Below are 27,774 nucleotides of genomic sequence, written 5' to 3' on the forward strand. Positions count from 1 at the left end.
CTCTAGCCACTTAGAAAACAGAGGTCCAAAGACAGAAAGGGCCTTCCTCAGTTCTCCAGCTGGCTCTTCAGTAGCTCTGCAGCCCCACACAGCTCTCCTTAGGAAAAGCCCCCTGAGCCTTATGAACCTGTTTCCCGAGTAAGAGAAAAAAATTCCCAGAGATCCCTGGATGCCCTTCTCCTCATCATTGACGTTTGGTCTAAGCCACTGTGATGGGTGTGGGGTGTTGTATTTGCAAAGCACAGGAATCGGGGCCACCCAACCCTCCCAGGCCATCACAGGAAGATGGCAGGGGCCTCAAAGTGTTCCTCATGCAAGTGTGGAAACAGGGCCCTTTCCCCTTCTCACGTCAGATGGCAATACCTGCCCCACCCCAGGGTTGCAAGGAACATGTCTTCAAGCGGATAGCATGCTCCCAGGTGTCTGTGCAAATGAAGAAGAGGAGTCTGGGAAATGGAAAACGTAAATTCAGAAATAAAAACCACACTTGGACCCACAGCAATCCAAAGCCGCTTGCCGGCACGCTACATCTGTGATGAAGAAAGGCAGAGTCTCGCCTTTCCAGCCACTCGGGGCTCAGTCCGCACGCGAGTGAGTCCACATTCCCTGAGCACCCCGGCTGGGTCAGGGCCGGGCCTGGGAAAGGGAGACAGGTGAGGGTGGAGGATAATGTGGTGGTTGGGGACAAAAGGCCCTGGATGTAAACATCACCATAGAAACCCCACAAAGACTTGCCAGGAACATTTCTGCCCAGCTTCTTCTCCCACCCTGCAGGGGTCTAAGGGGGAGGGAGCCCCCCTCACCCTACACGGTACTCTCCATCACCCACTCAGAGCTGCCAAATGTGCCGCGGGCCCCCAGCAGGTCACTCTCCTCAAAGGGCAACAACATGCCATTGACAGAGAGGCTGCGCTTGGTCCAGATGTTGGAGACCCTCCGAGGGGGGCTGTACCCACTGGGGGCACCTCCTCCTGCAGCTACTGCAGCAGCTGCAAAGTCCCCCATGTCAAAGGAGTGGCTTCGTTTGGTCTTGCCCTCCAAGGGCAGTGGGAGCAGGCTCCTGGCCCGGGCTGCTGGGGGTCCCAGCAGTGGCTCTCGGTCCGAGTGGTAGCCCCTGGCCGGTGTCCCAGACCCTCTCCCGGCTGGAGTCCTGGAGTCCAGCAGCTCCTCCTTTCTCTGACTTTTGAGGTCCAGGGAGGCAAAAGCCCCCATTAGCCGATCCAGATTGGGCTTGGGGCGGGTGGCAGGGGGCGGGAGCCTCCAGGGACCCCGTCCCAGCCCCGCTGCCTCCCCACTGGCCAGAGAGCTGGAGGAAGACGAGTCACTGCCTCGAACCAGGGTGGCACTGAAGTCCACAAGCTCATTCCGCACCACCACCCTTGGTGGCACTTGTGATGGCTGCCCAGCAGGTGCAACGCCCAGAGGCGGTGGCGGTGGCGGCTGGGCCCCGTTGGTCTGTGCGTACACGTTGCTCACAGCAGCTGTGTTCATCTTGCCAGGTCCTTCCTGGCTGCAGACCTTGTAACGCACCATGAGGATGACAATGAAGACCAGCAGTGTGGCCACAATGATGCCCCCGATTACAAGAATCATGGTACCGCCCAGGATCTGGCTGTGCATGGACTGGCACTGTGTGTAGTCCGCCTTGGTGAAGAACTGGGCGCAGCCCACGATGTTGGTGGCTGTGAGCGTTGTGGCCGTGTCGTCCCACATGGCCAGCACACACAGGTCGTAGCCAGTCCCCGACACCAGGTTGTTGACCACGAAGGCCTTGTTGGAGGCTGGGATCATCCTGGGGTGGGATGGGGGGTTGAGGGAGCATAGATAACAAGAGATGGTGGGGAGGGGACGGGGCCGAAATGGAGTGACAGGGAAGAAGGGGCGGGGAGTGGACGGCAGGTGTGGATAGCACACAGGAAACAGGGGAAAGGAAAGAGGCAGACCACACCCACCCAGGAAAAGGAGCAGGCAGGCAGGTTGGGTGACAAGCAAAGTGGGCAATTGAAGGGAGGAGTGTGAGGAAGTAAGAGAGAATGTCAAGGGGAGTGGTTGGGGGGACATGGGGATGCAAAGGCAGCAGGAGTGAAGAAAGGACAGGGAGGAGAGACCGGGCCGGGAAGGGAGAGGTGGAGGCAGAGGAGGAGGTAGAGAGGCGAAAGGGGAACACTCAAGCGGAGTTGAAAGAGAACGCACAGGGAGGGGAGGGAAGGACAGAGGCAGAGAAATTAAAGAAGTAATGAGGCAGACATTACATACAGGGACCCCTGCTCCTCCCCACAGCGGCTGCAGCTCTTCCCCAGGGCCTCTGGGCAGCAGGGGTGAGGATGAGGCCCACCCCTGTCCTCCAAGATGAATCAGGGTCACCTGTGACATGAAGCCCCCTCTAAGGACCCTGTCCTGAACAGTGAACACCACCTCCACTCCAAAATGGGCTCCCCCATGATTCGGGGTTGGCTCCAAGCAGAAGGAACCTGGAGTCAGGGGAGGGGGTTGCACTCAGCCAAGCTGAAGGCTAGGGTGTACTCTGTACCCCACAGGAAGGGTTGACACAGGGGTAGTGGGCCAGGCTGATGCAGGACACCCAGGGGAGGGGTCTTCCCACCAGGAGGACATAGGCTGGATCTTTTGGCTTAGGAAGGGTCAAGTGGGGCACTGTCTCCCGACTCTGGGGCTCATCCTGGGCATCCTGCTTGGATAGAAGCCTGGACGCAAGCCCTTATCACCACGTTCCTTATCATGCCTGCCAGCTGTCTCAGCACCCTCACAGACACACTCCCAGAAACGCCTGCCTGGGTCTGGAGGTGCCACTAAGCCGCTCTCCTGGAAGCCCCTCCACTCGTTTCTCCAGCTCCATGTCACTTGAGAACATCCTTTCCCATCCACCTCTGCTCTCTCCAAACCTGAGCCAGGCAACTTAATTGAGATCTCAGATTAAAAAATACCAAAGCCTGAAGGCTGAATGATACCTTCTGTCTGAGACACACCCACCCCTGCCGCGTGCAGGATGAGAGCTGACAGGCAGATATTGATGCCCCGTCATGCTCAGCCCCAGGGGGTGCCTGCTGGAGGAAACCCAGCCCCTGCACGCCCCACCCCCTCCCTGGCCCATGCTGGTAGCAGGCAAAGTTACAGGGGAGGCAAAGCCGGCCAGAGAGTGCCATCCAGCAAGGACCCCGTGAGCCAGACCTTTGGGCCGTCCACAACCTCTCTAGTGACCATGTAATGTGGACCTCATGGCAATCCTGGGAAAGCATTGTTCAGTGCTCACATTTCAGAGGAGAAATGGCTACAGCTCAGACACTGACATCACACAGCTGCAACTACTAGTACCAGGCAGCTGGCATTTTAGCTTCTGGGCCCTCAGGCTGGGCCTGATCCCCACGGTGTGACAGGTACAGGGGCAGTTTTCTCTGTCCTAGTAAAAACTCTGCCTTGGCCCATCACTGGTCAATAACTCCATCTTACGCAGCAGCTTCAGGAGCTTGTCACAGCCTTGGGCCACCTGCTGGGCAGAGCCCTGGGAGCCTTGTGTGGCCAGTGTTTCTGGGAAACACTTGTTCCCTAAAGCCTGGCTCCTTCTTCCTCAGGCCAAGAGGACAAGCAGGAGCTAAGCCTACCAAGAGCAGTGACCATCCAAGACCAACCCTCCAGGGGCCATTGTGTGTTAAGCTGCGTCTGTAGCCCCTTGTGTCAGTCAGCTTGGGCCTCAGCAGTTCCCTGAGGCAGCACCTGTAAGGTCACCATTTCACAGGTGACACAGCAGAGGCATTGGGCAAAGGCCAGCCAAGCCAACTAGACTCCTATCTTTTATGAGCATGGTGGCCCCTTCTCCCTCGAGTCATGGGCAGTTGAGAGTACTTGCCTCATCTGAGGTGTGAGCCTGCCTGTGCAATGACACCTGCTCGGTGCCAGGGGTTCTGCCTTTCTTCCTGCAGTTAACCCTCCCAACAGCACCATGGCATGCATAGTGCATCTGAGTCCAGAAGTCATCTTGGTGGTTAGACACCTTCTCCTGGGCAGCAGACCCTGCTGCTAACAAAGAGCAAAGAGGCCAGTAAGGTGGTACTGTGGGTAAAGCTCACGGCCTTTGATACCAGCAACCCATGTGGGCACCGGTTCATGTCTCAACAGGTCCCTCTGAACCAGCCCGCTGATAACACTCCTGGGAAAAGCAAGAAGAGACCCAAGTGCCTGTGCCCCTGTACCCATGGGAGACCCGGAAGAAGCTCCTGGCTTGTCCCAGTTCTAGCTGTGGTAGCCATCAGGTAAGTGAATCAGTGGAGGGAAGATCTTGTTCTTTCTCAGTAACTCTGTTTCAAGTGAATAAATCTTAGGAGGAAAAAAAAAAGAAAGAGCAGTTAACACGAGAATTTCCCCTGTGCTGAACACCACGCTGATGACTTTGAGGAGATGAACACTCATTTAATCATCAATGAGTATTACTACTGCCTTCTCTACATTGTGGCTAGGAAACTAGTGCACAGGAAGTTCAAGCCACCAGCCAAAGGATGCTCAGCCAGTAAGTGATAGAGGTGGGATCCAAGCCTAGTATCTGGCTCAGGGCCACGTTGCCATCTTCCTGCCCTCCTGGGTGACTTCGCACAGGACCCTGCTTTCCTTGCTCTCTGGATCAGGAGATATTGTGATAGAGCTGCTGGTGAGCTGTGCTAACATAGGTGTCCCAGCATCAAGAAGACTGGGATGGCAATTCCTGAGTCCCCTGTCCCAGGACTGTGTGTGTGTGTGTGTGTGTGTGTGTGTGTGTGTGTGTGTGTGTGTTGGGGCAGGGGGTGCACTGAGGAGACATGAGGACAGTCAGTCAATTGTCTCCAAGCTGCCCCTGACATTCACAGCCATTATCTCATTGAGCCTCCTGACAACACTCTCATTTATAGAAGAAGAGAACCCATTTACACTTTCCCTCGGGGTGAGGACAGAACTGAGAGCTGACTGACTCCACTGGGATCCAGAATGCATACTCATCTAAGGCAAGTACACAGGCTGGGCACTGGGCACAGAGGTCAAGGCTCCACTGGAATGTCTAACCTCAAAGCAGAGTGCCTAGGTTCCAGTCCCAGCTGCACGCCGCATCCAAATTCCCTGCCAGTGTGCAACCTGGGAGGCAGCAGGTGAAAGCTCATGTAGTGGGGTCCCTGCTACCCATAGGGGAGGCCCAGATGGAGCTCCTGGCACATGGCTTTGGTCTGGTTTTAACCCTGAATGTTGAGGGCATATGGAGAGTGATCCAGTGGATTGAAAGTTTCCCTCCCACCTTCTCTCTCTCTCTCTCTCTTCATCTCTACTTTTCAAATGAATAAAATGAAAAAAAAAATTTAAATATCTTTTATGTAAAAAAATCAAGACACACCTACCTCCACATAGCCAATAGACAACCTGCATGAAAGTCACATGAAAGGTGTTACTCAGACACTACTGACTGAGATGGCACTCCAGTCACATCAGTGCACCCCTGTACACAGCATCACTCCCCACACACTGACTACTGATGCTCCAGGCTAGCTTCTGGGAGCCTTGGCTCACCCATCATTCCTGCCCACAGCCCATCTCTCTGAATTAGACATTCCAAGCTTCAAACGCAGGTTGTGGCATGTGCCTCCCTATTTCTGACTCTGAGCACTCTGAGCACTGCCCCCACCACTGCTGAACTAATAACACCCAGCTCTGGTCAGGCCCTTTGGCTCACCAAGATGGTCTCCAGGCAGCATGAGTTCCTGAACTGGGCTCCCAAACCGGACTGCCTGTCCCATTCTTCTCCTAGCACCTGCACACCCTCTTAACTTTGCCCATTTTTGAAAACCGTGTTCTAGGTCAGTCCTGAGCTAGATTCCTGGCTCTGGGAATCCAGAGCTCCTTCAGAGTCTCCACATGGGTGCCAATGGCCCAGATACTTGGAGCATCTTTGGCTGCTTTCACAAGGGCAGAGGGATGGACTAGAAGCACAGTGTCTTGGATTCCAATCTTGAGCCATTGTTGTGGTATATGATGCTGGCACTGCAGGCATTGACTTAACCCAATGCGTCACAGCACCAGCTCCTTTTATTATATTCTTACAAAGCATTAGTCTACCAGAGATTAGGGTAAATGTGAAGATGTTAAGAAGCACCTGTGAAGAGAGACATTTCCCAACCCTGGCACGCGATCTTTTGGATTGGACTGAGTCTTGAATGTAAGGGGCTGCCTCCTCACTATAGGGTATTTAGCAGCCTCCTGGCTCTAGCCTTGATGTCAGCATACATCCCAGTCTCCAAACCTTGCTGACTGTCCAGGGGGCTAAAAAATGTGTCCCCTTCTCCCTTGAGAGCCACTGGGTATGAGGATTTAAGAAACTGCCAGGGTTGGGCCCTGCTTGTGGTCTAGCGGCTAAAGTCCTCACCTTGAATGTGCCGAGATCCCGTAGGGGCGCCTGTTCTAATCCCGGCAGCTCCACTTCTCATCCAGCTCCCTGCTTGTGGCCTAGGAAAGCAGTCGAGGATGACCCAAATGCCTTGGTACCCTGTGCCCACAGGGAGACCCAGAAGAGGATCTGGATTCCTGGGTTTGGATCAGTACAGCACTGGCCGTTGCAGTCACTTGGGAGTGAATCATTGGATGGAAGATATTTCTGTCTCTCCTCCTCTCTGTATATCTGACTTTTCAATAAAAATAAATAAATCTTTTTTAAAAAGGAAAGAAACTGCCAGGGTCAACCTCAAAGGGTGGGTGCCAAATACACCTCACAACTTCTTCTCTCCTCTGCCCAATACTTCTGCAGCTACTTATCGTGGTTTAACTCAACCACTGGCAAAGAGGCATGTGGATCCTGGCCAGAGAGCCAGGGGTAACAGGGGGAGAGTACATTGGAAAGGTAGAAAGAAGGTAGCTACCCAACCAGCAGGCACCAGCCCTCCATGAGAAACATACTCCCCAATGCCTGAGCCACTGCTTTCCACAATATAAACCATCAACATCCCTGTTAGCAGAAAACACGAATTGCTATTTTAAGTTAAGTTGCTCCAACGCATTAAATTTAATTAAACTCATATGCTCCAAAACACAATGTGAAATTGCAACCCCAAGTCCTTACCCTAGAAAGAAACAACACAAGCCTCCTTTCTTGTGCTCGCTGCTTCTGAGTTTGCTTCCTTGTTGCCTTCATTAATATTCAGGAGGCATTTTTCTGCTTCATTTCAACAAATCTACAGCTGATGGCAGAGATGGGAAGGAGCGGCCCTGTCATTCTACTGTTGCTTCCAGTCTGGTTCCCACTTGTCACCCACTCTATTCTGTGTGGCTGGAAACGACATTTTTCAGGATCCTTTGTCTGTTGGCAGGTTCCCATACCCTCGGGAGGTGGCTGGTGGGAGCCCTGCAAGATGTCAAGATGGGAAGCTTCTGGGTTTCTAACTTCTACCAGACACACCTGGGCTTGCCCTACTCTGTGTCCCTTCCTACCTTGGTGGAAGGTAGCAGGGGACAGGTAGTGGTTTCCTGCTGCTAACTTCCAAGTCCTCATGAGGTGACCCCGACAGCAGCTCCACCCTCCACCATAACCCAAGCCCTTGGCTAAAATGTTCTCTTTCATTGCCGTTTTAGTGTATGTGTTGCCGATTGAGCGCTGAAGTGTTCTCTTTCACCTTCTGCCTCCACCTTGAGTGACATAGGTGGTAACCTTGGCATTGATAACAATACCCAACCTCTGGACTTGTCACATGTGCTTTACACTTGGGAGAAAGATGGTCCTGCCTTCAGGCAAGCTGTGCTGAGCACGGCTCCAGGTTAAAGATGTGCTCGGCCCCCTCCCTGTCCCAGCCCTGGCTCCCCGCCGAGCCCTTCTGACCCAGTGCATGTAGGGACTCCTCTTCTAGGAGCACTCTTTCCCCTACTCATCCTCAGCACAGCACTTGCATCCCATATGGGCGTGGGGACGTCCTGTGCTGTCCCCACCGCTGCCCTGCACTCACAGTGCCCCACTCTGTTCTCCCTCTCAGGGCTGAGCTGACCTAGGCAGGTTTCATCACCTCCTACAACCTCTGTCTGCCTGTCTGGTTTGCTTCCTTCATGTCTTCCCAAATAAACCCCAATTATGGTTAGCTTTTCCTCAGAGGAAAGGATATGGGCTTTGGGATCGGGCAGGAGTCCCTCTCTGAAGGTCAGTCCTGCCTCCAAGGAGCTAGCTAATGAGTGAGGCTTGGCTGTGTCTCTCCTCTCTTGGAACCTCAGTTTGCCTTCTTGAGAAATGGGACAGCAAGGCCACCCTTCAACAGAGAAGGAGAGGAATTTAGTGCAGTGGCAGGGAGGGGAAAGGGGATAGGCCATTGCTCTCTGTCTCACAGTGGAGATGAGAAGAGCTTGCTCAGCCACAGTTCCCCACTCGTGGAAAACCACAAAGGCCATCTCTTCAAGTCTCCCTTGCCGCGAACATGGGAGTGGGCATGGGGAAGAATCCTGGCTGGCCTTTATCTAAGACACAGCAGAACAACTGGCCACAGCCTCAAAGGCTTCACAGGGCAACTTGCCGCCATTGGCTGGTCCATAGCTCCTGAGGGCACCAGCCAGGGACATAAATAGCACCCACAGCCTCAAGAATGTCAACACTGTGCCAAGAAGACTGGCGTGGGGGCCCTGTCCAAGGATGACACACTGTGTCCTCAGATAGGTGAAGTACCAAAATGAACAGCAACCCAAGTGTGTCTTGAAGCCACAAGGCACGAATGGTTAAATAGCTTGGGTTTGCCCACATGAAGGCCCTAGTGCAGTCAGCATCACAAAGCAAGTGGAGGCACCAGGGTTGGTGCCAGGGCATCTGGTGTTTCAGTTTGGAGATGAAAGGTTGTGATATTTGCATAGGAGTATGAATGTACTTACTATTGCCTTCAGTCATAGGGAATGTTGCAACAGGTGAAGCCACCTGTCACGCTGACATCCCATATGGGCACCAGTTCGAGTCCTGGCTGCAGCACTTCTGATCCAGCTCCCTGCTTATGGCTTGGGAAAGCAGTGGAGGATGGCTCTAGTGCTTGGGCTCCTGTAACCTTGCCTTACCCCCAGCCACAGCCATTGGCTGTGAATCAGCCAATGAATCATTGGGGAGTGAATCAGCAGATAGGAGATCTCTGTGTGTGTTTCTAATTCTGCTTTTCAGAAAGAATAACTTGAGAAGAAACAACGTAAGCATGTCCTAAGTGCTATTGTACTTGCGTTTAATAGCAGTTCTAATGATAATCTAGGGACCTTTCAGCATACTGAAGAAAATGGCAAAAGCAATGTTAGCATGGAATAGCTTCTGCCAGGTGGACAGGAGGAGGACTAGGGGTGGTAGAAGCAGCCAGCACTCCAGCAAGGCTGGCGACCCTGGGGCTTCACGGCCAGGGGCTGCCAGTTGTGTTGCGGGCTTTGCAGCCACTGGCGCTTGGGGCTCTCTAGAAGGGCTCTGTCCACTAGAATGCTCTCCTCATTTTCCTGCAGGGTGAGGAAAGGGGCGGCTCCAGGGCAGTCCCTGGCAGGAATCAAGGACCTGGAAAGGGATCTGAGCGCCAAAAATGGAGGTTTTTCAGCCATTGGCCTAGGTTCTAATGCTGACCAGGCACTGAGCTGCCATGTGGCCCTCCCTCTATGCCTTAGCCAACAGGTGCATCAGGCTTATGCCAAGGTTAAGTAGGGTAGAGGGCCCTGAGACCTCCGCACAGGGCCTGGCAACAAAGGCATGAAACCCTGTGGCTTATTTCAGTGACAGCAGTAACAGTCAGTGGCTTAGCCTCATTGTGCTACTGTAACAGAATACCACAGACTGGACCATTTATCCAGAAATCTCCACACAAGTTTCTTTTCTCACAGAGATCAGGGCATTGAGGCTGAAGGTGCTGGGCTTTGGCCTGGAGTGTGTCGCCTGCTCCCTGGAAGACAGCAATCAGAATGCGAGAGTTCCTTTGTCAACCTGTAATCTTTCTTTCTTCCTTTAATTTTTTATTTCTTTGAGACTCATTTTAGGTATTTGAAAGGCATAGTTACAAAGAGATTTGGGGACAGAGAGATCCCCAAATAGTCACAAAGTCTGCTGGGGCTGTGCCAGGTCAAAGCCAGGAGTCAGGAGCTTCTTCCAGGTCTTCCATGTGGGCCTGAGCCACAGGGGCTGCTTGGTCACCTGTGAGGCCAAGACCCCTCCTTCGCTCTCTTCTTCTCCTGGACCCACTAGGAGGAGGAGGAGTTGCTGCCAGGCTTTGAATCCTGGCTCTCACGTTCAGCAAGGGGAACTCAGGCAGCTGACCGACCTGCTCTGATTCCTGGGATTCCTACATGATGGAGTAGACATGACAGTAACAGCTGCCTCCCTGCGTGGCCGCCCGAGTAGGGAGCACACAGCCAGCATCCAAGCCACAAACCCTGGAGCCAGTGGCCCTGGGGACAAGGCCCAGCTCTGAGACCCTGGGCAAGTTCTGCAAGCCACATGTGCTGCTGTTTTCCCATTCGTAAGGTGTGGACCAGGGCGGTGCCTTCTTTCAAGAGGTGGGAAAAACTAAATAAGTGAATAAGCCCAACGTGCTAATGCCAGTGCCTGGCATGATGGATTTGTGACATAGGGAGGCTGGCTTGGACTGTCCCCACCGCGCCACAAGAGCTACCTGCCCTTTCCTCCCAGGCATCTCTGACCTCACCTCCATCCTTCTTTGTGATTCTAATCCCTGTCTTTCCAACAACTGCCCCATGGAGACACAAAGAAGGTGCTTTGATACTTCAGTACACTGTGGAAACCAGTACAAGGGCTTGAGGCATGCACCTGGTCCCCAAGCTGCCATACAGCCTGGGCCACTTGGTCTGGAGGGGAATGGCCATGCAAGGGCTTCCCTATCTGGGCAGACTGAGGTTGCCCTCAAGTTTGGGGATGTCACTGGATGGGAGAGTTTGCTGCCATCCAGTGTTCTCTGGCCAGGCAGCATCCAGCCTACCCTCCACTGTTAGACCCCACACACATAGAAAGACATCACATACCCAGCTCACACCTGCGATGAGTGACCAGGAGATACTCTAGGCCCCTTTCTGCTCCACAGAGAGACAAATACAGTAGCTTTCATTTGTACTGCTTCCTCCCGGAAGCCCTCCTTGACTTCTCTAGGCTAGATCAGATCCCCATAACCTGATGTCATTCATGCCTCTTAAATGGTTAAAGGTAAAGACCTATTTACAGGGAAGGAAGACAGCATGCATGGAAAATTAACCTTGGGTAAGTCGGGCGGTTCTCTGCAAGAGTTAAGGGGATGCACTACGGAAGAGTTGTGTGCCCCAGTGAAGACTAAGATGGAATCCAAGGTAGGAGGGGGAGGGCAGGAATGAGACTGGGAATGGGGGAGGTGGTGGTGGTGGTGGTGGTAAGGGGCTGAAATGAAGAAGGACCTGGCAAGGGAGGGTGGTCTTGAAAAATGGTCTGGAAACCAGGGGACACTTGTCTCTGTCCTGACTGGGGATGGTCAGCTCTACGCCAGGGTGGTGGGGATAGAAGAGTTGGGTGAAACACGAGGAAAGAAGGCCCCAAGGATTCACAAAGAAAGGTTTGGATGGCCTAGACCTGGGCCTTCTCACCCAGGGTTGCTTCCAGTCTGCAGAGGCAGCAAGAAGGTGGGCCAGCCCTCAGCCCCATTTTAAACACGGAAGAACTGACCCAAGATGGTCGTGATGAATGAGTCAGCACAGGATCTCCAGGAATTTGGCTGTCCCCCTCCCACTCTGCAAGCTCTCTGCAACCTGCCCACGCAGGGCAATGGGGCTCTGAAGTACAACCTGTGGACCCTCCCTCTTTTTGCTGCCAGGTGCCCTCCACCAGATCAGCAATCCTGCTAGTGGGTTTTAGAGGAAAAGTATTTTTGCATCTCCCAGGTTTCAGCTCCTTGTAGAGCCAAAGAAACGCATCTCTCACTGGGAAATTTCAGGCTTTCTGATGGGTGAAGGAAGCATTTAGGGAGAGGGCCACGTCTCTAGGCCCGTTCCAGACAGAGTGGCTGACAGCAGGACTAGGCACATGGAGGCAGCCCACCTCCCAGCCCCCTGCTTGGACTGCAGGATAGCCATTTCAACTCCTGACCTGGAGGGGACAGAACTGCTGAGGACTCATAAGCAGCCCTGGACATTTGCAAAGCCTCCCTGGAGAAAATGAAAGCTTGAAGGAGGAAGCCTTGGGAAGCAGTCCTTGGCACGGGCTCTCTAGGCTGGCATTTTGACGGGTGGTAAAAATATCTCCCTTGTGTTCAGAGCTGGCTGCCACCACTGTCACCAGCCCAACTTCCTAGAGCCTGTCTCCAAGCCTAGTGTGCTGCAGGGGCAGCCCCAGGACAAAGAGCCCCAGGTGGCCAAGCCGATCCCCCCAGCCTCAGCCTCCATCCTCACAGTCGGGCACTAGCAAAAATGCAATCACACACCATGAGAGTGAATGGGCAACCAGGAATCCTGTAGCACATGCATGCCTCAAGCCAACCAACTAGGGCCAGACATGACCACCTCTGTGAGTCAGGGATGGTTGGGAGAACACAGGATCTGGGTCTGGGACAACATGGGGCAGGAGCAGGGTCGGGGGAGAGGTACCCTGCACAGGGAGACCAGAAACTCCTCTATGCCCCAGGGCTAAGAGCCAGGCCCCTTCAGCAACACTCCTGGGCCAAGCAGATGCAGACTGGAGAGTTCTACCAAAATCCTCTCTAGGTACTTCCTGTTCCCTGTGGGAGGAGGATTTTATGCTTAGTCAGGCTCCCATTCCCTGAGCTGCTGTCCTGAGGTGCCCAGGGTCCTTCCTCCCACGTGTGCAGGAACAGCAGGGTCGCAAGATTCAGCTAAGACCCCCTGTAGCTGTCCCTCCCTCTGTCCTCGCCCTGGTCCTGCCCTGCCCTAGCCCGTGGCAACGGAAGTTCCTTCCAGCTCTGCTTCCAACCCTCCGCAGCTCCAGCTCCTTTCATCCTGACACTGACACTGTCCCAGGTGTCAGGGATCCAGCCCAGTTCTGCCTCACTGCCACTCCTCTTTCAGGGTCTTTTCCTGTATGGGAGTGAGAGGTGGGTGGGAAGGGGGTGTTTCAGGGTTTTTTTTTTTATTTTTTATTTTTATTGCAAAAGTCAGATATACAGAAGGAGAGTCAAAGAGAAAGATCTTCCACCCATTGATTCACTCACCAAGTGGCTGCAGTGGCTGGAACTGAGCCCATCTGAAGTCAGGAATCAGGAGCCTCTTCCAGGTCTCCCACATGGGTGTAGGGTCCCAAGGCTTTGGGCCGTCCTTCATTGCTTTCCCAGGCCACAAGTAGGGAGCTGGATGGGAAGCGGGGCCTCAGGGATTAGAACCAGCACCCATATGGGATCCCAGCACACACAAGGCAAGGACTTTAGCCACTAGGCTATCATGCCGGACCCATGTCTCAGGGTTCTTTTCTCACTGATCAGGGCCCTGCACCAAGGTCACTGCTTGAACACTAACTATAGTCTCTGAGCCTGCACCTTGCAAACTTCCCTTTGTAGTAACACATGTGTCTTTTTAAAATTTCCCTCTCTACCCCCAAAGAATAGAAACTGCTTGAAAGACTGGTGTTGCCCAGACACCTGCCTTCATTCCTTTCCTCCGTGGTTTACCTGCAATGGCTACCCTAGCCTTCCCTTTCTGGAAAACACCAGTTTCCCTAAGACACAGCCACAAGCTCCCCCCACCCCCAGGGCACCCCTCCTGTTGAGGCATAGGAACCCACTCCAGCTAGCTCCAAGCCAACATATTCTGCTTAGGAACTCATTTATGTTTTAATCTCATGGGTGGGGGTGGAGGTGGGCTTGCTAGTTACCTAGCTGAAAAGCTCCTGACCTGTGGCTAATTCCCTAGATAGAAGGTGCTGGGTTTGATGGCGCTCTCTGATGCTGCATTTCCTGTCCTGAATCTTCTTTTCTGAGGCAGGCATATTACCCACACCTCGGTCAGCTCTTCCACCCTGGGACATCAGCCCCCGAGTGATGTCCCCCAACACCTCTGGTGTTCCCTGCACGATGCACCCAGCCAAGGACAGCCCTCTCTCCCATGCTATTAACGAGCCCTGCCATCCATTCTGCCTTCACCCAGGGCTGGCACGTCTCCCTCTGCAGTTTTGTGTGATTCTGCCTTCTCTCCCAACCTGCCTCTGAGATGCTCAGGATGATGGGCGTTAATTTGACTTTTTGTCCCAAATCCGCCCGTTGCCCACAGGGTGCCCACTCCCGCCAGGCATGCACATGCCAGACCAGCAGCCTAATTGGCAACCATGAAGACATTCCTCTTTACTTCTCTCTGCAGTGTCTCGAGAGAGGAGAAAAGAGAACTAGCAATGAATAGAACAACAGCCCTAATCCGTTGTCTTCCCTGGCTGCTTCTCTGTGTTGGGGCTGTGTGGGCAGGTGCCAACCCACGTAGCCAAGCGGCCACTTTCACCCAAGCCTCCCCACCAGTCGTGCTTCTCTTTTGACTTCCTGGCAGTTCACTGGGTCTGATGGGGCACAATAGCAGCAGAAGCCAGCAGGCAGGCCTTTGGGGTGGGGAACTCTTCAAGAGAGAAGAAGCATCAGGGAGGTGGGTGCATTTTGTGGTCTGGCTCCCCCAGACACAGCCCTTAGGACAGGAATTCGAGTGGCCAGTGGGGCCAGGAGGTGGGTCCCCACACCAACCCCACTGCCAGACTGCCGCAGGCTGGGCACGGGGCCTGGGAACATATCTGGAGAAGTGTAATGAACAGAGCAGTGTTCACTGGTGCGCGGATCTTCACTCCCACACCAGCAACTGGTCCCCACGTTCCAGGTACCCCTCCCTACCCAATCCCTTCCGCTGGAAACATTCATGGTACTTTTCCTCCTGATATGAAATATATACATATACTATTCAACCCCAGTCTGCAAATGAACCAAATGTACACTGCATGAAAGTCACAGAGGGGTGGGTGCTTGGTGCAGTGGGAACATTCCATATTGGGGTTCTTGGGTTGGAGTCTCACTCAGCTCTCCATGCTGCTTCCTGCTAATTCTCACCCTGGAAGGTAGCGGGTGATGGCTCAAGCCCTTGGGTCTTTGCCACCCACAGGGAAGACATGATTGCATTCCTCACTCCTGACCCGGCCCAGCCACGGCCTTTGAAAGCGTTTGCAGAGTGAACTAGCAGTGAAAGAGCTCTCTCTCTCTCTCTCTCTCTCTCTCTGCCTTTCAGATAAATTAACCATTTTAAAATAACTGCAGAGAGCTGATTCTCTGGTATTTTTACTGGAGGAGGAACCCTCGTTCCAGAAGAAAGTGCAACCCGCTGCTTGCTGCCATTCCTTTACTCCTGATCATTATTTCTCCCTTCAGACATGTTTTTAGCCAGAGCCTGGAGAGAGTACAGAGAAATGACATGTCAAGATTTTAGTCACCTCTGAGCAGATGCCCCAGAAGTTTCTCAGTCTGAGTGGTGTCGCTTTCCTGAGCAGAGTGAGCTGGGCAGCGTGTGAGAGGGACACGATTCCTGAACGTCATCAGGAATATTGATGTCTGCATTCTGTTAGTCTCTGGGCTTTGAAGTTCCACCTTTAAGGGATTTGCTCCTTTGAATCTTCCAGAGTTGCCAAGTTTCCTGAATATCATGATCCCTTCAAAACCCCATCAGACCATGTTCTAGGTTACAGCTTTGTTTGTTTGGTTGGTTGGTTGGTTGTTTGGTTGGTTGGTTGGTTTTTACAAAGGCAGCTTCCTGGGGATCAGGGAGAAGAATAGTACTCCCGGAAAGCAAGGAGGCTGGGTCCTAATAAATACTCTCCACACACCTTTGCCACCTCTGCTCTTCTCTTGTCCAGCTTCTTGGCTCCTTACAAAAGAGATATGATAGCCAGAATGCCAGCAGCTGTTTTGTACTATGAGGTGACCTTGAAGACAGACAATGTGCAGAGGCTAGAACAGAAAGATAGAAGGACCTGGGCTCCTGGTGACCCTGTTGCCCAGGAAACCAGCTTCAAACTCCTCCCTCCCTGGACTTCTTTTACGTAAGAGGTAAATAACCTGTTATGAGTTGAGGTCATGTTCACTTGCATTCTGTGCTCATCTATTTTTGTTTTCTCTTTGATGCCACTAGCAACTTGATCACTTTGCAAGGGTTCCTTAAGTTTGACCGGGGACCCCAAGCTCTCTTGCCAGTGTCCCACTTGCTGTCCCATGTGGCTGTCTATGAGTGCAGCCAAGCTTTTCATGGCACACCTCAAATCACTAGGCTCCAACAGTGCTGGGACTTGGGAATGCAGATGTCAGTAACTGGGAGTGATGGAGAACACGCTGTTCTTTCCAGGAGGAAGCATCACAGGGGGTGTGCCCACGGCAAGCCTCCAGCCCCGGAGAAAAGTTGAGCCCTGGATGAAGATGACTTTGCTCCATTTGTGCTCTGCACAAAGTAGAGAAATCTACTCTGTTCATTTGAGACTTGGTATTCCCATTTATAAAATGGACAGAATATTGCTTATTCCTATTCTCAGGTGATTTAAGAATCAATTGGTATGAAAGTAATGTAGACCCACACAAACTCCAGGGCTGGCTCGCTTTGATTTTGGCTCTAGCCAAGGAGCAGCCTTCTTCCCAGGTCTCTCTTTCTTCCTCTCTTTTTTAAAAACATATTTTATTTTTATTTGATAGAGCTATAGAGAGAGAAGGAAAGACTAAGAGAAAGATGGACTTTGACAGCTGCTTGAGTAGCACCAGGACAGCAAGGCCACATTTGGGCTGGTTCCACAAGATGCTTTGGGAACATGCTGCCTGTCCCCCCTGCGGCCCTTTTTGACAACATGGCCTGTGACAGATGCTCCCAATGACTCTTAAACACAAGTGTTTGTGAATGTCATTTGGGCTGATCATGACATGCAGGGTACCTGACTTTCCATCTCTCACCAGGGATGAGGCCTAGCTGAGATGGGTGGGTTGTTGCTCTCTCCAGGGGGCCAGGCCAGACCACACCCCCACCTTGTTTACTCTTCTCCCTTCTGCTTCTGTCCCCATTAACCTTGTCCCCTTGCTGATAGGGCAGGCCTACACATTGACAGATGCGCCTGGCAGCCTCCCCCAGTCACACAGCAAACACTTGTGGACTGCCCGAGTCCAGCAGGGCTTAGCTGTGTGTATTTGGACAAGGCAGATGTTTGGAGTGACCAGCCAGAACCTTGAGATAATTAGGAAGCTTATTATCTGAGCAAAGAGCAGGACACCAGTGCCTAGCCAAATGCAAACCCTGTGTGAACATCCATGACTTGGGATTGCCCCTGTCTCCACTCTCCCTCTTCCTGATACACAGACAAGTCCTGATGATTTCTAACCCCTGCTCGCAGATCCTCAGGTCTTCTGTAGACCTCAGAGTAGATCCCTGGTGACCTATTGATAATCTGTGTCCCTGGACACAAAGTTTCCACCAAGATCCATGTCTTTGACCTATTAGAACTGTTGAACCCTGGGCACTTGAACCCTGGGAAGTGGATGCTATAGTGGGCCCAACAGGCTCAAGCAAATGAATTCAGCACCAGTGGAAGTCCTACTATCTTGATCATTGGATTATGAGCATCTTGAACAGGTGAGATGACCAAGATGGAGATCACTGAGGTGAAACATTTCCACTTTGACCTGAAAGTCAGACTGTCGGTTCAGTATCCATGGAGCTGGCTTTAAATACATTCTTCAGGTAGAGGTTACTCACACCGGTGATGGCTTTTCCTGTTCTGCTGCTGGGCAGGTTGGGTGCTCATGTCCATTCTGCTTGATCCAACATGTGCTGAATGCACAGATGGTGGGGGCCAGGAGTCACTGGGGGCTAGTGGTGCAGAAGAGTGTGTCACACGAATAGCACATGCTACAGAGCAAGAGGAATCCAAAGCCACATCATTTCCTAGCTGGATGGAGAGAAGGATGTATGTAAGGCTGTTGCTGGAGTCTTGCTCTTGTAGTGGACAAAAGCCTGTGTGTGTGTGTGTGTGTGTGTGTGTGTGTGTGTGTGTGTGTGTGTGTTTCCTTCCCTTCCAACCACAAACTCTTCAAATAAATTAAGAAACTCAAGATCTCCTCTCACCTCCAAGGTCAACTTTGCCCATCTCACATAGGATTCTGCAACCCCCTTGTCATCTCCTGGCCTCTGGACCCCCAGCAGTGTGTGACCACAACTCCTGATATTGATGCCAGCCTGGATGAAACACCTCACAGCTCTGCTCTGATCAATAGTTACGACTCAGCAGAGCCATAACCTCTCAAGATCTGATCATTCTTCTGTCAGCACAGTTAACAACTGTGCGAGTCCTTTCACAGCACCATCACTTGGTGGTCCTGCCTTTGAGTACAACCCAGTCCCCACCAAACTTCAGTCAGTCTTTCCCCAACCTGGATTTGTGCAGTTACAATCGATTCTTTGCGCTAACATGGACAGATAGATCATAGAGAGCTTGTTATAAAGGGAGACAGATTAGACACAACAATTTGCCAAATAGGGTAGCAAAGTTGGATGCTCCTGATCCACAGCTCCCTGAAGACACAGCTCACCAATGTGGCAGGACTAGCCCTCAGTGGGCCCTTTTTCCCAAAGGGCTCTCAGATCTTCATGGAGAAAGTCTCTAGAAAAAAATCATTTTGACCTTGTGGGCCTTGGTAAGAACTAAAGACATACATGTGCCTCAAACCCTTAGGCAAGTGGACAGCACAGCTCAATCCTTAAGCAGATGCGTCTGGCCTTGCTGCTGCTGCTGCCACAGATCTTCTCTTCACTGGGCTGGTGGGAGGCCAGGTGGAAGCTGCCAGACCTAGCTCCTTGTCTGCTCTCAGCTCAGCTCCTTTCCCAAGCAGAGCTTTTTCTTCCAGCTCAGCACAGGTCTCCAAAACTCTTTGTGGTTTCTTCCATGGTCCCGTGGTCTCTGGGTAGTTTGGACTCCCCATCGCATTTCTCTTGGAATTCTAGCCTCTCCTCCTAGTTTGTACAAGTTCTGGTCAAAATCTGAGTACAGCTGAGAATCACAATGCAGTCTGCTAGTGTCTTCTTTGTCTGGGAACAATCCATTTTCTTAAAATTCCAGTTCCTTCCTTAGAGTCTCTCAATTGTTTTTCTCCCCAAGACACATGGTTTTGCAGCACAGTACAAATACAGTGGTTTAGTCGTGACCCTGCAGCCAGATGTCTGGGGTTCAGATCACAGTCCGGTCTCTTTCTGGCTAAGTGATCCCAGGATTCTCTTGACCTTAGATGCTTCCCAGTATATCCAGGAGGGTTTGATGGGCACTTTCTTCAAGTCTCAGCACCCAGCACACAGGAAGCTGGCAAAGATGCGAACCAGAGTGTGCAGCTACCGCGACCTGGAATTCCAAATGCCAGGAAAGCTTTGAAAGAAAACACTGTGTCGTGTGTCTGGTCTTTCCTCCTCTAGCTCCTTCCCTGTGGCAGATGAGAGAGTGGCCTTACTTTTCACAGTGGCCTTCTCCCTGTGACCACTACTCCTGCTAATCAGAACCTGCGTGCCTTTAGTGTGTCTACATGACCAAATCACTTTCACTCTTCATGACCACTCCGAGAAGTTGTCTTTCTTACCTGCACTTTTATATTAAGATTTTCCAATGCTTCCCTTTTATTCCTACTAGAGAAATCTTTAAAAATCTATGGTTCTCAATCCTGAAATGAAAGCAAGTTGACTTCCTTCCCAGGTGACCACAGGAGCACAGCCCAAGCCCTCTCCTGCCCCTCCCAGTGCTTTTTTTAAAGTGCACACAGGCACCATAGCATTTTTAGGAAGCTCCCATTTAAAGATATTCCCATTTATTCATTTTATCTCTTTTCAGAGAGAAACACAATAAAACAGAGACTTCCAATCCTCTAATTCACTTTCCAAATACCTGCGACAGCTGGGACTTTGTCAGGTCAAGGCCAGCAGCCCAGAACTCAATCCAGATGGATGTCAGGAGTCCAAAGACTTAAGCCATCACCTGCTGCCTCCGAGGACGCAGCCTAAGGAGGAAGCTGTAGAACTGGAAACAGAGGCAGGACTTGAATACAGTCCTCGTCGTTGTGCCAAACGCTTGCCCCCTTCCAGGATTTTTGAAACCCCACAGAGCAATGCCATTCTAGAAACCTCTGCCTGTGGCCCATCTCTTCCTCCCCCCTCTTGGAAACTACATTTGCCCCCTCCCTTGTGTCCACACAAACCTCAGAACTGGTAGTCTTTCACCTTTACGCTTCTTATCAAAGTCGGGGCCCAATCACACATTCAAAAGTGCAGAAATAGACTTATTTTCTAAAGGTCAACCTTGCAGGTTATCAAGGAAATGCAAATGAAAACAAGTTTCTATTTTTCACTCCTAGAAACAGTCAAGAAAAAAGTTATTATATTTTCAATGTTGGGGAGGTTGTGGTCAAAATGGGTACTTTCACCTTCCACTGGCGGGAGGGTAGATAAGTATTTCTAGGGAATATGCAAAGAGTATAATGTATTTGTTAAACTAGTAATCCATGTCCTAGGAAAATATATTTAGGAAACCACTGGAGTTGCACAAATGCATTGCTACATGAAAATATCTATCACTGCTTTACTTCTGATATTGAAAAATGTGAAACAATCTGAACATCCAACAATAGAAGACTGGTGAAATCAGTTACAGAACCATCTAATACAATGCACTCCAACACCACAGAAATGCAAGCCATAAAGCTGAGTGTCAGGGATTAAGACACAATAGTGTGCATGGGACTGATCATAAATATCATGTGGAGTTGACATAAAACTTAGAGCACAGGGCCCGGCGCGGTGGCGCAAGTGGTTAAAGGTCCTCACCTTGCCGCCCGGGATCCCATATGGGCGCCGGTTCTAATCCCGGCAGCCCCGCTTCCCTTCCAGCTCCCTGCCTGTGGCCTGGGAAAGCAGCAGAGGACGGCCCAAAGCTTTGGGAACCTGCACCCGCGTGGGAGACCCGGAAGAGGCTCCTGGCTTCGGATCGGCATAGTATCGGCCCGTTGCGCTCACTTGGGGAGTGAATCATCGGACGGAAGATCTTCCTCTCTGTCTCTCCTCTCTGTATATCTGCCTTTCCAATGAAAAAATAATAAAAATAAATCTTTAAAAAAAAAAAAAAACTTAGAGCACACACCAAATTATCTGGTTAGTTTTGGAAGGTGGGAATGTGGGTCATTTTTAATTTCCCCTTTCATCATTAGAAAGACACACATGGTTTTGAGTTGAACTAAACACTTCAGTGTCTCTCTGTGTACTGCATATGCATTATGGACTGGTGTGGAAGATCAGCTCTCACGCTGCATTCTCTCCACCCTGAGATTTGAAGCTGCTGCCTGAACCAGCCTGGCAGGTGTCCTTACAATCATATCCATGCTGCCCCAGCCTCATCCCATGGTCTCTGTCTCTCTGCACACACTCCCTGCCCAGAAACCCCTCCACCCAGACAAGCAGAGCTGGATGAAATCTTGACAGTGAATCAGGGGCTTGCAGCCTTTTGACTGCCTGGTGAATCTCATGGCACCCCTCCTCTTCACTGTCCTCGCAAGTGCATCAAAGCCAAGCACTGCGGCTTCAAAGGACACTGCGCAGTCATGGAGCAGGAAGCTTGCAGGCCAGGTCCCCCATGTTTCCTAGGCACTGGGGCAGGTGCACCTGCAAGGAGCAGTCCTGACGGGCAGTGGGATCCCTGTCTCTCAGCCTCTGACCTCTTCCCTTCCTCTGCAGAACTTAAGCAATTCTGTAGCTTCCTCGCGGCCCCTCTCCTTATCTGGCTTAGAACATGCCCTCTTAACCTTCACGAGGGCATGACAAGGTAGGCATCACTGTCACCACTTGTAGGCAAGGCCCGGGTGAGCAGGACTACCTAACCTCCATTAGAGCACATATGAAAAGGGATGTTCCTCTCTTCAGGGCTGCTAGGACAGACAGCGGGTGAATCCAACTTGGAAGGAAGCAGAACTTGGGTATTTAGGAAACCGGAAATGAGTGTGTTCATGGGGACCAGTATTTTAGCCGAGTCTCACGCCTGAAGCAAGCTGCTCACCTTGCAGTTACCCAAGCTGACCCACTACTCCTTTTTATTTTCCTTTCTACTTTTATTTCTTTTAAAAAAAAATCCAGTTTGTCATAAATGTAAAGCAAGTCCAATGTGGATTGTTCCCACTTGGCAGATGTGGCAACTGAGGAAGGAGAATTAAATGACAAGGAAATGGCACAGCCATGATTGCAAGCCACTCTGACCTCAAGGCCATAGGTCAAATGCCTCTTCCCTTGGAGGAATCAGATCCCATGACCAAAACATTGTCCTTGCACAACCCCCTTACTGCCACCCCTGGCTAGGCTCTAGACAGAAGGTTCTAAGGCTCACAGCCATGCAACCACCTAGCACAGCCACCCACAGGAAGGATGGCTTTTCTACCCACAGCAGATTCTTTTCTTCTTGAACTAGCAGCTGGTATTTTTCCCATGCCCCCCTACCTGCACTAAAGGTCCGATGTACCCCTTTGGGAAGAGGGAACCAGATGGGCATAGCAGGAGCAGCCCCATCACCCCTCCCCTCCCTGACAGCAGCCTCCGGCCTCACCTGTAGATCAGTACCTCGTCGTCGGAGCAGTTATATTGAAGCTGGTACATCTTCACTCGTGGCGCAGACTTGCTGACCGACCACTTGACTAACGCCGAGGTGGTGGTCACGTCGGACACCAGCACGGCTCGTTCCGGGGGGCTTTTGGGAGGCTCCCCACCCCCACCGCCCCTGCTGGTCTTACTGGAGCCGGTGATGTCCGAGAGGCGGGACTTGGGGGGCGCCAAGCGGCTGGTGCTGTTGCTGAGGTGCGGCAGCTGGACGATGGAGACCTCTACTGTGGCGGTGGCCTCGCCTGCAGCGTTGGCCGCGATGCAGGTGAAGGCGCCGCTGTCCTGAGACGTGGTGATGAGGATGTCCAATGTGCCGTTGTCATACACAGCGGTCCTCGAGGAGTTCCCCACTAGGCGGTCATCAGGGGCTATCCAGTGGATCAAGGGGCTGGGGTCTCCAATGGCCTTGCACTTAAGCGTGGCCGCCTGACCCTCCAGAACTAGCAGCTTGTGCGTGTGCTGGGTGACAAGAGGTGGCTCGCACACAAACTCCTCCTCCCGCACGTGCCAGAAGTAGCGTCCCTTGAGACCTCCTGGGGAGCCGCAGGTCTCCAGGTCATCCTCCCGCTCTAGTCTCCGCAGCCAGAGGAGCTCACAGTTGCAGTGCAGAGGATTCCCTCCGAAACTAAAAGACAAGGCTGGGGCAAAGGGCGTGGCGGTCAGGGCAGAGGCCTGGGAGCGAGCGAAGATGGGGTCCGGCGGTAGCTTCTGCAGCCGGTTGGAGGTGAGGTCTAGACGGGCGAGCTTCTGCAGGTCGGCAAAAGTGCCTTCCGCGATGTGGTCCAACAAATTGTGGTCCAGGCTCAGCTGGTGGAGGTTGACCATGCGGCGCACAGAGCCCCAGGGCAGGCCGTGCAGGTTGTTGTATGACAGGTCTAGGTCCTCCAGCGTCAGCAGGAAGTCCTCAAAGGCGTCTTCAGCGATGCCGCCCAGCTGGTTGTTGTTCACGATGAGGTGTTGCAGGTTGACCAAGCCACGCAGCGTGTCCTCGCCCAGGCTGGGCAGCCGGTTGCTGTCGAGGTGCAAGGAACGAAGGCTTTCGAGGTCCAGGAAGGAGAAGGGTTGGATATGGCTGATGGTGTTCCTGGACAGGGTCAGGTCCACCAGCCCTGTCATGTTGGCGAAGTCCTGGCGGCCGATGTGGATGATAAAGTTGCCGCCCAGGCGCAGCTCCACTGTCCGCCGGTCAATGTCGGGGGGCACAAAGAGAAGCCCCTTGGAGGGGCACAGGGTTCCCAGTGACTCAGACAAGTTCTGGCAGACACAATACTTGGGGCAGGCGTCGACTGCAGCAAACGCCATGCCAAATGCCAGCAGGCCACCAAGCAGGGTCTCCATGGTCTGGTCACTCAGGCTACAGTGCCTGGAAGGGAGGGACACAAGATCAGGGTCAGAAGCAACATTCCACTGCCCTCCCACTCGCCCCTGCCTGAGGCAGCAGCAGGTGCAAGGCTTCCTCTCCCCCACCAGTCCTTCCGATGCAGCCCAATGTTTTCCCTGAACTCTTACTGGCTAATGTACAATTTCATTTACTCACTTATTACCCGTATTGATCCTTCCCTATCTCTTCTGCTAGAACACGAGCTTTCAGAGGGCGGTTACTTCTGTCTGCTCCATGAATCACTGTGTTCCAAGGAGATAGCATAGTGCCAAGAACACAGTAGGTTCTCAATATATGTTTTTGTGAGTTGGAAGGGTAGGGCAGGAATGTGCAGCTGGAGATTCCATCAGTAGTGCACTTGATAATCATTGAGTTTGGAAGATATGTAACAGCTGTCTCCGAAAGGCCTGTTCCCTTCTTATGTAGTGTAGACTCAGCAGCGAATGAAACTGAACCAGCACCCCTTAAGGACAAGGAAGTGAGTGAAGGTAGACATTGTGGTGATGTGCCTTAAGCCATCTCCTGGCCCATCCACATTACCTATAGGAGTCCAGGTGCAAGTCCCGGCTATGCCTGGCTCTCATCCAGCTCCCTGCCAATGCACTAGGAAGCAGTAAATGATGACCTGAGTACTTGGGCTGCTGGCAAACCTGTGCAGACATGTGCAGCTCCCAGACAGAGTTCCTGGCTCCTGGCTTCGGCCTGGCCCAGCTCCGGGGCCGAGGTCTCCATTTGGGAAGTGAACCAGTAGATAGAAGATCTCTATCTCTCTTTAAGTCAGACTTTCAAATAAAAAAAATAAATAAACCCTTTTTAAAAAGAAAAACAAGTTACCTTCTCGTCAATGACTTCCCTGAACCCTTGCCGTCACCCTCACCCCACCCCCATACACTTGGCATTTTCTGCTTGAAGCTCCTCCTTTTCCACCTTACCCCACACTTAAGCTCCTCATCTCTCCATTTGTCTTCAGCCCTGACAGCACAGCCCAGAAGAAGGACTTACTTTACTGTATGTTCATTGCCAATGACCCTAGGGCAGGGAGGAGCAGGAAACTGGCAGCCTCGGTGCCTCCAACTCCGAGTTCACTCGCTCACCATGCTGTGCGACTGCTGCTTGTTTCGGGTAGTGCTGCAAGCAGCCTGTGCAGCTGGACTTCAGGAGACGTGTGCCCACTGGCTGTGGAGCATCAGGCAGCCCGCTGCCTCACAAAGTACCTTGTAGGAGTGCTAACTAGGGTCCTGTGGAGACAGTCAGGGAAGTGCTGCACACTTCTGCTTGCTGCTGTAAAAGCTCGCTGTCTCTACACAGTGCTCCGAGAAGTCGAGAAAAGCTGCCGTAGCAGAGACACCACACTCGTGCTTGGCATCACTGCTATTTCTTCCTCACCACAAAGATACTCCTTTTTGTAAGGAGGTAGAATTTCACGGGTCCCAGTCTGAAGGACACAGATGCACACAAAATGATTCTTAGACTTTAAAGGAGAAACACATAGTGCGGTGCATTTAAAAACCAGCTCCAACCACATTTTCCACTATGCAGATTTAAATTCCATTGTTGTGTCTTCTTAAGGATAAATCTCATATCTGAGACCCTTCAAGAGCCAGGGACTTCTGCATTTCACCTGGAGTGTTATCTCAGAGGAGCACTGTTCAATGGCAAAATCGTGTGAGCTGGAACTTGTCACTAATTTCAAATGTTCAAGTGGTCCATTGAAAAGGAATAATGGAAAGGCACAGGTGAAGTCATTCCGGTGATACATTTTTTTAACCATGATATTCAAGATATGATTTCAATAAATCATGAAGTCAATGATTAATGAGATGGTTAGCATTTGTTTGTTCTCAGAACACAGTTCAAATGCTCACCAGTTGCAGCTGCTGTTGGCTGCCGTACTGGACAGCACTGCAAACTATAGATCACAGCCCAGCTCTAATCCACTGCCTGTTTTTGTCAAGAAAGCTTTTTTAAAACACAGGTTTATTTACCTGTTATCTGTAGCTTCTTTTTTTTTTGCTACAATGGCAGAGGTAAGTAGCTGCAGCAGGCAACATGTGGCCCGAAAAGCACCAAACAATTACCATCCAGTTGTTTCTAGAATACTCTAGAGGGTTTGTTTTCTTCTCTTCTTGCAGCAAGCACACAGTGGAAGCCTCTGCCAAATGCCCAGGTCCGCACAATTCTTGCTCAGTTTCCCCGCAGCCATTTGCCCACAATGCCCTGTGCCTGTTCTCACCAAGCTCTTGCCAGAACCATGCCAGCTCCCATCAGATGTGTCCAGCCCCCATGTGTCACTATATAGAAGTGTTTCACATTCTCTGTGCTCCAAGGACTGGACTCCTGGACCCAGAGCCTTCTTGAGCTTTCCAGCTCTTCCTCCCAGTGACTCATGGTGACTGCACAGCTGAGGCCACTTCCCTGGCCACCATTTATATTTCCATGGAGTTGAATGGCAGCCTCTGTACCCACTGGGAGTACAGGACAGTTACACTCAGTGATATCTCCTGAGGCTGCATGTGGGACTGGTGCAGTGGCACAGCAAATTAAGCTGCTGCCTATAATGCTGGCATCATGTATCAGCCTGGCAGTTAGAGTCTTGGCTGCTTCACTTCCGATCCAGCTCCCTGCTAACACTCCTAGGGAGGCAATAGATGAAGGCCCAGGTGCTTGGGCCACTGCCATTCAGACAAGAGGCCTAGATTGGAGTTCCAGGTGCCTGGCTTCAGTCTGGTCTGGTCCTGATGAATGCAGCCACTTGGAAAGTGAACCAGCAGGTGCAAGATATCTCTTCATTGCTCTGCCTTTCAACAAATACATTTAAATCAATAAATGGTGCTTGATTTATAATATTTATTTATGAAAAATTATCAAAGATATGTGAATATGCTTTTCAAAGGGCTGTATAGGGCTCAGGATGATTAGTATCCTTCAGCCCTACAACAAAGCTCTTCTTCCTTACGTGCTCTGGACAGTTGCAGCACTGTAGAGTTCCAGGGCCAAGAAACATTTTCTAACATTTTCATGCCATGGCAATGTGCAAGAGATGACGGTATCTGTCAGGTGCACCTGGGGTTAAGGCCAAGGCTATTCATGGCCTGAGCCTTTCCATTTGCCCTTCTAGGCCTGTTTACCACTCTCCCCTGTGTTCTGAGGGTGTTGGCCAAGTGGCTTACATTAGCATAACACAGAGGGAGACCTCTGGCAACCTTAACTCAGTCACCTGCCCCACAGAGGGAGCAACCTGAATGTTGGAGGCACACCTACCACAGCTACCAGGGGCATGAGTTTCCTTGTTTCCCTTGGCCTTGCCCTTAGAGAATAAGCTAAGCAAATCACATCAGAGAAAAGAAGTTTGTTGAGGATTAACAAATGTCTAATGAATTCAAAGCTGTGACATAATAGTGCTGGGTAAATACATTTTAAATAATCAGCATGGAAGATAGCTGACAGAGCAGTGACTATTGAATCTTAATTAAAATTATATTCTGAGAACTGTCACTTAATGTGTTACTATAACAGCCAAAAAGAAGAAAGCTTAACCTCCAAGTTGGGAGGCAATAGGGCATGGAACCAAGTAGGGTATTTAGTGCACACCCAGATCCTTGGGGCCTCACAGTATATCCAAGTGATACAGGTGATGGGGGGAGTGATGAGGAGGACAGGGCTGGGGCCAGGAGCAGGGGGACAAGTGAGGGCAGGCAGGACGGACTGCAGAATCCTTTGTGGGCTAAGCTCAGGGGTGCATGGGTATCAAAGAAAGGCTGTGAAATGGATGCTGGTATCAAATGTCA

At 51.6% G+C, this 27,774-nt stretch overlaps 1 protein-coding gene across 1 annotated transcript; it reads right to left on the reverse strand.

Annotated features, from left to right (window-relative positions):
* Positions 1 to 804: 804 nt before the first annotated feature.
* LRFN2 (leucine rich repeat and fibronectin type III domain containing 2) lies at positions 805 to 23,943 on the reverse strand. Its single transcript, XM_040982967.1, has 2 exons — positions 22,553 to 23,943; positions 805 to 1,792 (listed from the first exon to the last, which is right to left on the reverse strand). The coding sequence occupies exons 1-2, from the start codon at positions 23,941 to 23,943 to the stop codon at positions 805 to 807; spliced, it is 2,379 nt and encodes a 792-aa protein (XP_040838901.1).
* Between the last annotated feature and the right edge of the window lie 3,831 nt (positions 23,944 to 27,774).

Source organism: Ochotona curzoniae, unplaced genomic scaffold (assembly GCF_017591425.1).
Source record: "Ochotona curzoniae isolate NIBS_2020 unplaced genomic scaffold, NIBS_Ocur_1.0 contig_3819, whole genome shotgun sequence".
Lineage (NCBI taxonomy): Eukaryota > Metazoa > Chordata > Mammalia > Lagomorpha > Ochotonidae > Ochotona > Ochotona curzoniae.